Genomic DNA, 11,035 nt, shown 5'->3' with positions numbered 1-11,035 from the left:
CCAAGGAGAAGGACAAAGCTGGATGTAGGATGGTGTTATGCAGGGTTTCCTTCATTTCTTATGACTAAGGAGTGAGTGATTTTTTTTTGTGGGGTGAGAGAGATTTATTTGCTATTTCTAGCAGGTTGATTGACTGGATAACATTGCACTAAAACCTTCAAAGTCACTACATATATATGAGGTCTCATGGCCAGTAATGAGCTTATAACTTGGCATAAACTGCATTTCAAACACTGAGCATCATCATTGGAACCAGAAGAACTCTCAGCTTCAAACAGATGTTGACTTTCAACAAAGGTCATACGAGATCCACAATGGAATACTGCTTCCATATCTGGGATAGTTTTAATTAAGTAGGGCATGATATGAGGGAGCTTTGGCTACTATTTCTGGCAGTCTGAGCAACCACTTATGGACTCACTTGTCGGCTCGTTTTCAAGGAACAGAGGTACTTCTTCAAGCAGAAAATCTTTTGTAAGTTGGTCTGTCACAATGAATATGCCATGAATGGGGATTCTCTCTTTATTCTACCAGAAAATAAAAATGGAAACATCACCACTATTTGCCAGTCTACAGGTGGATGTGTTGAACAGTTGATATCCTCACCCTTTATTTTTATTTCATTTTTCAATTTTTTTTTTTTTGGATTTCCATGATTTGAACAATGATGACAATTCTACAAAAAAGAAAAGCAAAACAAAAACCAAAAACTTTTCCCATTTTTAATTTCATTCCTCAATCCTTCGTTTTTTTTTTTTTTTCCCCAGAAAATGTTTTTGGGAGAATTCCATGTTTAAAGAAACGGATGTTACGATCTTGACAGAAAAAAATTAATTTTTCAAATTTTAATTTTTTTCTGATGTCGAGGGGGTGAACAAAATGAGGAATTCCTGCTTTCTTATTTTCTTTTCCCTACCTGTTTGAAACCATCACATTGCAAATATTGCATCGTCCTTTTATGCTGTTGCATCATCTTTGGGTGTGAAAATTGGTCAACATACTTGTTGAATTTGAGAGAGGGTAAAACAGTCAGGTTTGACCCAATTGTAATTGAGGTTGCTAATAAAATATCTGGATAATTTTTGGTGTTTAACAGTCAAAATTTTTTTCTCTTGGGATTCCAAATCAATTTTTTCCCACACTCATATCTATGTCTAACTTGATAATTTTCAGTTTTCGGAAGAAGAAAAAAAAAATGTGTAAAACGGGGCAAAATGAGTAATGATTAATTTCTATAATTTCTTCTTTAACTGCACAGGCGTAAATATATCAAAAAGAGAGCTACTTTAGCAGATTGTGAAGAAGCTATTGAGAATATTTTATGTTGATTTTTTTAGATTTTGTCGAGATTCGTTAATCTCCTATCATGTGTCATTTTTCTCTGGTCCTCTTTCATTTGACCTAGATAGTTTAAATTTTTGTGGCATTTCTGATCTTTCTGATGTTTAAGGATGGATACTGATGTGTGTGAGTCTGTTTTCAATTGTAATTCTGGAGAACTGCAGAAACAAGTTTACCTTATCAGGCCTACTCATTTTGCCCCAGCTAAATTTATTTGCTCAAAGAGAACGGAGATAATTTTCTAAAATAGTGTTCTGAATATGTTACAGTGTTTTTAATGCATTTAGAGAAAATCATTTGCTCAGCTGATATAGTTTTCGTAAGGTGATTAACATTAACTCTCTTACTCGTTTCAGCCATGCGGCTGTGGTCATGCTGGAGCACTACTATGGGGCGCACCATTAGTAAAAAAATTTTTTTTCTCAATCTCAAAAAGGCAGTAAATATTTTCCTCGTAAACTGCGGTCGGCAGCACCTCCTGATTAGTATGCCAACGAAAAATTAACTATTTTAGTAATGCAGCCCAATTCTCGAAATATGTTGCCAGTTCTTGACCTCAATTGATGGTTCTGTACTAAAGGCGGTGAGCTGACAATCGTTAGCGCGCCGGACAAAATAAGTACCGATACTCAAGTATTGGTATCAATTGTACTCGACCAGCCACCTCCCCACAACATTTTAGGCCTTATGTTTATAGTAGAAAATATTGTGTTTAAAATTTATGACTTTATATGTCAGCAACAAGAGGTCAAGGAAATTAACTAAACTATGTTTCTATAAATATTTTCGAATTTTAAGGCATTTTAGAAAAACTTTTTTAAATGCTTATTAATATTTCTACATCTTTCCAAAACTTTCTTATATGTAATTTATAAGTTTTTATTCGATATTTTCTTTTCCTTTAAATGTATTTGCTATTTGTTGACTTCATATATTTTCCTTCCCTCGAGTAGCTTTGTATTAACCTTAACATGGTGGTCTGTAATTCTCTTGTCTTCGCTTAAGATTTAGTCTCCTTTATTTTTCAATCAAACGAGCTCCGTTATGCCTCGAAGGAGTCGCTCTCGTTCCCGTTCAAGATCCCCACGTAAAGGTAACACAAATTTCTCACAGCTATACATAAAGAGTCCTAAAAACCCTAACATGTTACATGTTGTTGACATTAAACGTCGCCGAAAACTGTGTCTTTGACTACATTTGTTCCACATCTTTTGCTATAACATCTGTTACTTCTTTCCAACTTTTCCTTTACCTACTGTTAGACCTCGTACTATGAAATACACATTTTATTTTATAAAGATAGAAAGTAATCATTATTAATGATTGGAGTCACCTCCCCCACTTTTGACCAGAGGAAGACTTCTACGTGTTTTTGCACGACCCGCTGTCTATTCTCAGATCATACCCCGTGGTCTTAAAATAGGAAAATGCATTGTCTGAAATAAAGACGGAATACTTAGAGCATAAATCTGATCATTTAATAATGAACAACTATTAACCACAACTACGATTAACTACAACTCCCTCCCACCTTCTGAAACCCCTATCGGCCCCATAAACTCCATATTTACCGATTCGAATACCAACACTACCACAATCACTATTATTAATACACCTAACTACACCACCACGTGGTTGCCCAGCCTGTTAGAAATATCAGCCAATTCTTCCTCAAATTGTACCCTACCGTCTTAAAAAAGGGGTACATTGGATAGCATCATCTTACATATACTGTTTGCAATAAAGATGGGATGGTCTCCGCCGGATTGCATTTGATCATTGGTCTTCTTAGGTTTCACCTGGGGTTAAACAACGATGGCTGTCAAATATAAAAACAAATATCTCTAACCTTGCTAGTAATGGAGAGAACATGATACTCTCGTCCAGTGTATTTCCCCTTTATATATAATATGAAACACGATAGATGGCACGTGTTTTGTTTAGTTTAAAATCTTTCAATTCTCGCCTTTCGTTTCAATATTTCAAGCTGGCAGAATCGTTAGCACGCCGAACAAAATGCTTCACGGCATTTCATCCGTCTTTACATTCTGAATTCAAATTCCGCTGAGGTCCACTTTGCTTTTCTTCTTTTCGGGGGTCGATCGATAAAATGAGTACCAATTGAGCACTGGACCGATGTTATCGACTTCACCTCTAGCCTGAAATTACTGGCCTTGTGCCAAAATTTGAAACCAATATGATTGATGAAGTAATTGTGTTTTAATAGTTCAAACACTGGGCTAAATTTTATATCGCTAGAAATTTTATGTTAACTGATGATGATAAACAAATGTTAAAAGCATGATAATCATTGCTAACCCACATCATTTCTGTTCCCCTTTTTTATATTCTACTTTTTGTTTTTATCTTTTTCAGAAAGGGAAAGACGTCGAGATCGAGAAAGGAAGCGTAAGTATATTCTGAGTTGAATTCATTTGGAGTGAGTTTAGTAAGAGAGGAACCGTGCCGAAGCTGGTTGTGTGTTTGTCATTTTGTGTCTCTCATCACTTCACTTCTATTTAGTTGGTTTGTTTATGTCTCCTTGAGCTAGTGGTTCAGCAAAAAGAAACTGATGAAATAAGTACCAGGCATAAAAATTCGTACTTTTGTTGATTTTATCAAACTAAACTACTCTTCAAGATGGTGCCCCAACATGGCTACAGTCCAAACAGTAAAACCAAGAAAAGATAGCCATCTAAGAAAGTAAATAGATGCAGGTGTGACTGTGTGGTAAGAAGCTTGCTTCCCAGCCACATGGTTCTAGGTTCAGTCCTTCTGTGTGGCACCTTGGACAAGTGTCTTCTAAAAATATACAATCACATCATGGTGGTGAGCTGGCAGAATCGTTAGCATACTGGCAAAATGTTTAACAGCATTTTGTCTGTTTTCATGTTCTGAGTTCAAATTATGCCAAGGTTGACTTTGTCTTTCATCCTTTCAAGGTTGATAGAATAAATACCAGTTAAATAATGAGGTTGATGCAATCAACTTGCCCTTCCCCCAAAAATTGCTGGCCCTATGCCAAAATTTGAAGCCAATATGTTCCAGCAGATTTGAACACTAAAATATGCTAGTTGCTGTGGTGTATGTCACAGAAGAACTTCTCCCTTTTCTGAAAATAGTGTGTTCTGGTGCAAGTGATTCTGGAACACCTGTGTTAACGACACATTGTATCTCATCAGCCAGAAGCAACCAGACTTTCAGGCTTAAAGAAACCACTGGCTTTGTTCACACTTTACATCCGAATCTGCCATAATGTAGTAAGAGTTAGAGCACATATCATTGTGAATAGAATCACTTTGTCATTATTAAAGCTGGTGTGTGAGGGAAGCTGGCAGAATAATCGTTAGTGCATCTGGCAAAATGCTTTGTGGCATTTTGTCTCTTTTTACATTCTGAGTTCAAATTCTGCTGTGGTCAACTTTGACTTTCATCCTTTCAGGGTCAATAAAATGAGTACCAGTTGCATACTGGAGGTTGATGTAACCGACTTATCTCCTCCCTCAAAATTGCTGGCCTTGTGCCAAAATATAAAACCATTATTAAAATGGTGTTTGAAATGTAAATTAGCATGAAATTTTAATGGAAGGTTTTCACTGAGGTCACTTTAAGAATATCATGGGGCCAGGGGGCAGTCTCAATGGGCTGATATTGAAAGAGTTAAAAGATATCAACAACTATCTGTTCTTTATTTCTCTCTCTGAAGAGGTTGTTTCTTCTGCAAGCAAGCATGTTTTGCACAACTTTGAGTAAAATTATTCTTCTTTGAATTTTCAGACCGCCGCAGAAGTCGTTCCCGATCAAGAAGTAGGTCAGCACCTCGTTATCGTTCTCGATCAAGGTCAGCACCTCGTTATCGTTCCAGGTCAAGGTCGCCGCCTCGTTACAGGTCTCGTTCAAGGTCTCCCCGTGGTAGATACCGGTCGAGGTCTCGCTCACCTGGACGGAAAAATCGGTATGTATGATTATCATCATCATCATCATTTAACGTCCGTTGTCCATGCTGGCATGGGTTGGATGGTTTGACCAGGGCTGGCCAAGCTGGAAGGCTGCACCAGACTCTAGTCTGATGTGGCATGAGGTATGATAGAGTGATAGGGCACAGCTATCTTGATGTAGAGGAGGTTACCCTGCATTTCATGTGGGAGTAACTGGGAACAGATAATCCTATAAAGTTTTGCTGACTATTACTAGGACTGAAAATTTTAAAAAATTATATCTGTATTATATTTGGCTTAATCAAATCTTGCTATATTCTAACCTTTTTATTTAGTCATCAGCTCACTCAAAAAAAAAAAAAAGATAGCAAATGTATTTACAGATACAAATGAAATGTGTATTAAATATAAAATATATAATTCATAAATATCCATGGGATTAATTGCTTCATTCTAAATTCACTGGTTTTATTTATCTTTGTGATTATATTATTGCACATATTTGGCCCTTAAAACATCTACAAGAAAGTTCAGTTGCTGTGGGGAGGGAAGAAACTGATGTTTTGGGTCCTTTCTATATTTGAGAATGAGGAAGGGAAGAAGTGTCGTTGTCATTCTGACAAAGGCAAAGGAAATCCTCTTCTCACATCGTTTGCTGAAATCTTCTCCTTCATCTGAGAAAGAAAGGGAAAGAGAGAGAGAGAGAGAGAGAAAATAGTGTTGATACTTTGATTGTAAGCAACCAAAATGACATTACCTCCTCCTTTTCTTCCTCACTCTGAGAGGAAAGATGAGGGTCCGAAATGTTAGGCTCTTCCCTTCCTGTGTTAATCTAACAGCAAACATAATTGTAATTTAGTGATTTCCATAATTGAATTCTTGTTCTTGTTTCAGAGACCGACGAAATAAGTAAGTACAAACTTTTGTTTTTGTTTCATTTTCCAAATAATTGCTTCTTATACTACTAGCATGTACAGTACACTGGGAAGATTTTGGTTGCAGAAGATGGATGGATGGATTCCCTTTCATACTTCTGTAATTCTAAAAGTATCTATTAAAAAAATGACCTTCTGGCACTCAAACCAAAGTATGGCTTGTCTTGGCCTCTTGGCTTCATGGTTTTGCTTCGTGGGGCTTGAGTCATTCCAAGTTAATGGTCCCAGAGGCATCATCATGCATAGAGCTGACCAGGTCCACCAATGCTCTCCATCACTGGTGGTCCTGTGGCAGCCCCTCTGGAGATCCTCCCCAATCAAGTTCAGCCATCCGGTACAGGGCCTGCCATGAGGCCTCTTCCACCCTGTGGTTGCTGTGTCGGATGATCTAGAAGGAGATGGAGAACATGTCCATAACAGCCCCACCCATCCTACCAGAAAGCACTGGAATTGGTTAAGGGTGCATTCTATATAAAGGCATTTGTTTGAAAGTATTGGGTTAGTATTACTATATATATATGTGTGTGTGTGTGTGTGTGTTTGTCCCTCAACCATCACTTGACAACCGGTGTTGCTGTGTTTACATCCCCATAACTTAGCAGTTCGGCAAAAGAGAGTGATAGGATAAGTACTAGGCTTACAAAGTACAAGTCCTGGAGTCGATTTGCTTGACTAAATGTGGTAGGTGCTCCAGCATGGCCACAGTCAAGTGACTTAAACAAGTAAAAGAATATTATATATATATATATATATATATATATATTCCTTTACTTTCCTTTCCTTGTTTCAGTCACTTGACTGTGGCCATGCTGGAGCATCACTGTCGTTTAACGTCCGCTTTCCATGCTGGCATGGGTTGGACGATTTGACTGAGGACTGGGGAAACCGGATGGCAACACCAGGCTCCAGTCTGATTTGGCAGAGTTTCTACAGCTGGATGCCCTTCCTAACGCCAACCACTCAGAGAGTGTAGTGGGTGCTTTTACGTGTCACCCGCACGAAAACGGCCACGCTCGAAATGGTGTCTTTTATGTGCCACCCGCACAAGCCAGTCCAGGGGCACTGGCAACGATCTTACATACATACACACACACACACACAGACACAGGGTGCGATGGGTAAATCTTTGCCATTTTATATTTTTAATTTCATGCATGTGCATTGTTCTTGATTTTGTCAACTACACAGTATAGTAGGGTCAGCTGGGCACCATCTGTGAGAAAAACAGCACCATGACACAGTCAGTTTATTTACTGCACCCTGTATATATACGAGAGAGAGAGGTGTGCTAATGGTATAAAATGGCATTGCATAATAGGCCAGTTCCCCAACCTATAAACAATTACAGCATCTAACAAATATGAAAATCTTCTCTGTTTGTAGCATGGTGCGTAGTGACGACAGTGATGAAGAAGTACAGTTTATTATGGAAGAGAAACCACATGACAGTAAGTTCAATTTCTACTGGTTGTTGTTTTTTTTTATATCTCGTTTTATTTTGCTTCCATTTTAATCCTTTCTTGACATTAAGTATCATCAGCAGTAGTGGCATTCAACATCCGTGTCCATGGAACATGCGTGTTGAATGTGCTGAATGTGTTTTGGCAAGGATCCAATGGGTCTAAGGACTGCATCATGCTTTAGTGTCTGCTTTGGTTTCAATAGCTGGATGGGCCTCCTTCATGTCAATATCTTTATAGTGTGTCCTGTGTGCTTTTTTCATACAACTTTGCTTGCTCATAACACTGTGTAATACGATTTTTGTCCTTGGGTAGCAACTATTATTTCCTATTTGCTGACCCCTAGAAAGTATGAAAAATTACTAATATCTCCTTCGAATTTTTACTTTTGTTACATTTATTCAAACCCCAAAGAATCCTTCTCAGCACATGGCTATCATGCTCCCCCACTTCTCCTGCTAATGTTCAGAGATGCACATATTGTCAGCCACTGAGGGACATGCTCAAGCAAATCTGTGATATTGAGCAGAATATTTGCTATAACGATATTTCTGCTTCAGCAACTCAGTACTGAATGTGTCTGAAATGTAATGGAAAATAGGTCAATTTCAAAACATTGATGCCCAGGTGACAAAAGCAAAGTTTGAAGGGAATAGTAGGGATTTCCATTGATTTCTAGAAGCAAATAGGAAATAATACTTACTAACCAAAAATAAAAATTTTGTTACATAATGTAATGGCTCTAGAATTGCCAGTTATTCACTTTCCTCACAGTGAAGAATATGGTTCCAAGATTGGACTCATTCACTATTTGCCACTGCCCTCTGCTTCATTCTCCTGTAGCTGTATCAACTCACTCACTCATCATCGTATAACTTAACTAGGAATCTATAATTCAATTAGTGCTAAATTTTCTGATATTCTCTTCAAAAAATTCTGCTATTTCTATTTTCAGCTTCACAGTTGACGGACAAGACTGACGAAGAGAAAGAAATGTTTCGAGTGATGGGATTTTTACAGTTTGATACAACCAAAGTAAGTTTAACTTGCTATTGTTGAAGAATTTGAATATCCATAGTCTAAAAATCTAACAATATAACACCATGTAAAAAGCACAATGCTGGCGCCACACACACAAGATGGCTGTTTAGCCTTTTTATATTTATTATAAAATAAAACTCGTAAATTCAGGGTCTGGGTCTACTATATATTATGTGTGTGATGGGGCTATCTATGTATGGTAATGAATGTAATGTCACATTGATAAGGAAACGGTGTACTCAATTTTAGAGATATTGTGTCTTCATAGCAGCAAGTAACATGTGTTAATGAATGAAATGAGATAATTAAGATATGCTGCTTTCTTGTGTATCATGTATTATCTCCAAGATAATGTATTCACATCAGATTTTCTCAAATTAATTGATTTTTAGTTTTATTATTATCTCTTAAAAATTTATCACTTATTAATTTATTCATTTTCTCTAGGAAAAACCAGTAAATAAGAAACCAATATATGTAGCAAATATTGTCCACAAAAGAAAATACAGGTGCGTAAATTTTTATTCTTTTGCTCTTGAGGTTTTAGATGTAGGAGTGGGGGCGGGGACATCTGAAATTTAATTGATTTTTAATGAAGCTGAGTATCTTCTATAAGTTTTTCAAGGTATGACAATGTGGTAAGAAGTTTTCTTCCAAACCATATGGTTCCAGGTTCAGTCCCTCTGCATGGCACCTTGGGCAAGTGTTTTCTACTATATCGCCTCAGGCCAACCAAAGCCTTGTGAGTAGATTTGATAGATGGAAAATGAAAGAAGCTTGTTGCATGTATGTATATACATATGTGTGTGGTGTGTTTGTATTTGTGTTAGTCCTTCACCACTGCTGGACAACTGGTATTGATGTGTTTACACCCTTGTAACTTAGTAGTTCAGCAAAAGATATTGATAGAACAAGTACCAGGCTTAAAAAATAAAATATACTGGGGTTGGTTCATTCAACTGAAATTCTTCAAGGCGGGACCCCAGCATGGCCACCATCTAGAAACTGAATCAAGTAAAAAATGAAAGATAAAAAAAAATAAAAGGCGTGAAAGAGATATAGGAGATGGTCAAATAGGTGCAGCATGGCTAAGGTGTTGAAAAGTTCGCTTCACAATCACGAAATCCCAGGTTCAATCCCACTTCATAACATCTTGAGCAAATATCATTTTCTATAGCCTTAGGTCAACCAATACCTTGTAATGAAATTAGGTAGGCGGAAATTTTGTAAAAGCCCATACAGCTTTTATAAAAATTGTACCTATAATTCAAAAGGTTCGGCCGTTTCACACGCTTAATGTCACGTTGATTTCTGCCTGAAAATTACATATAAAATATACGTCTGTGAAATGCTTGGCCACTTACAATGCTAATTGAGGAGCAGACAATCGAGTTGAACAACTGAATCTTCATTGTTGAATAATGCAAATATAAGAGATGTGAAGGAGGCCAGAGGGTAGAAGAGGGCCGTAAAGCTGTATCTGTAATGACAGATATGAGGACACTTGTCTGAACATATATCATAATAATAATGATGCTTCTTCATCCTAGAAATTCAGATGCTATTTAAATTGCTCTTAAAAATTGCTATTGGTGATCATCCTTGGAACAATGAAAGGTAAAGTCTATTACTTTGATGTTTAACATGTCCAGGTGAATTCTGATCAAATAAAACTATGTTGACAGGCATTCCATCCATGATGTTCTCATCCTTTGTAGGTGGGAGCACATGGAATTATATTATCTCATGTATTCATTCTTGTCCCAAGACAAGTAATAATCTTCTCTTCTATCTAGCAATGATGTGTATATACATATTTCATTTTCATATAGGCAATGATGTATATAACAATTTCTTCTTCTCTTCTGTCCAGGCAATACATGAACAGACGAGGCGGATTTAACAGACCTTTAGACTTTATTGCTTAATTGTGTGTTTGCTTCACTGTGGAATCCTGTTCTATCAAATCATAGAACATCAGTGACCTACCAGAATACCAGTGAGCTACATCAAAAAAATACCATCTCCATGAGTCTAACTTAATTGACACCTCATCTCCATAATGTGCATATGTATTTTTGTTCATAAAATTACCTTTTCTACACTTCTTTTTCTCTTCTTAAATCCACTCCTTCAATGTTTCATTTTTTAAAGTTTAATATTATATCTTAAATAAAATTACTTAGGAGTTTAATGATATGCTTCTTTCTGGAGTATTTATTTAATTATCTTCAAGATGAGTTTTCAAATTAAATCTGCCAATCTGCGTATCTCACTGTGTTTGTAAAATTAATAAAAGTTTCATCGAAAGGAAATCTAA

The 11,035-nt window shown here is 36.9% G+C and overlaps 1 protein-coding gene across 2 annotated transcripts; it reads left to right on the top strand.

The window, feature by feature from the left end:
* The first annotated feature begins 1,481 nt into the window (after window positions 1-1,481).
* Window positions 1,482-10,914, top strand: LOC106877118 (uncharacterized). 2 transcript variants are annotated; one of them, XM_014925912.3, is made up of 8 exons: window positions 1,482-2,434; window positions 3,718-3,750; window positions 5,119-5,296; window positions 6,174-6,188; window positions 7,598-7,662; window positions 8,630-8,709; window positions 9,163-9,224; window positions 10,589-10,914. In XM_014925912.3, exons 1-8 carry the CDS (start codon window positions 2,386-2,388, stop codon window positions 10,641-10,643), a joined length of 537 nt encoding a protein of 178 aa, XP_014781398.1. In that variant the 5' UTR covers window positions 1,482-2,385; the 3' UTR covers window positions 10,644-10,914. The 2 variants fall into 2 exon arrangements, with proteins under 2 accessions (XP_014781398.1, XP_014781399.1); XM_014925913.3 differs by lacking the exon at window positions 6,174-6,188.
* Window positions 10,915-11,035: the final 121 nt, after the last annotated feature.

Source organism: Octopus bimaculoides, chromosome 22 (genome assembly GCF_046866305.1).
Source record: "Octopus bimaculoides isolate indiv1 chromosome 22, ASM4686630v1, whole genome shotgun sequence".
Taxonomy (NCBI): Eukaryota; Metazoa; Mollusca; class Cephalopoda; order Octopoda; family Octopodidae; genus Octopus; species Octopus bimaculoides.
Note: the sequence above shows the minus strand (reverse complement) of the source record. Positions and strands in the feature narration are given on the sequence as shown.

Excerpts from the sequence above, each read along its gene's own strand:
- LOC106877118 (XM_014925912.3), top strand. The coding sequence starts at position 2,386 with ATGCCTCGAAGGAGTCGCTCTCGTTCCCGTTCAAGATCCCCACGTAAA. Across the intron at positions 7,663-8,629 it reads GGAAGAGAAACCACATGACA|CTTCACAGTTGACGGACAAG; the intron begins GTAAGTTCAATT and ends TTCTATTTTCAG. Across the intron at positions 9,225-10,588 it reads GTCCACAAAAGAAAATACAG|GCAATACATGAACAGACGAG; the intron begins GTGCGTAAATTT and ends TCTTCTGTCCAG.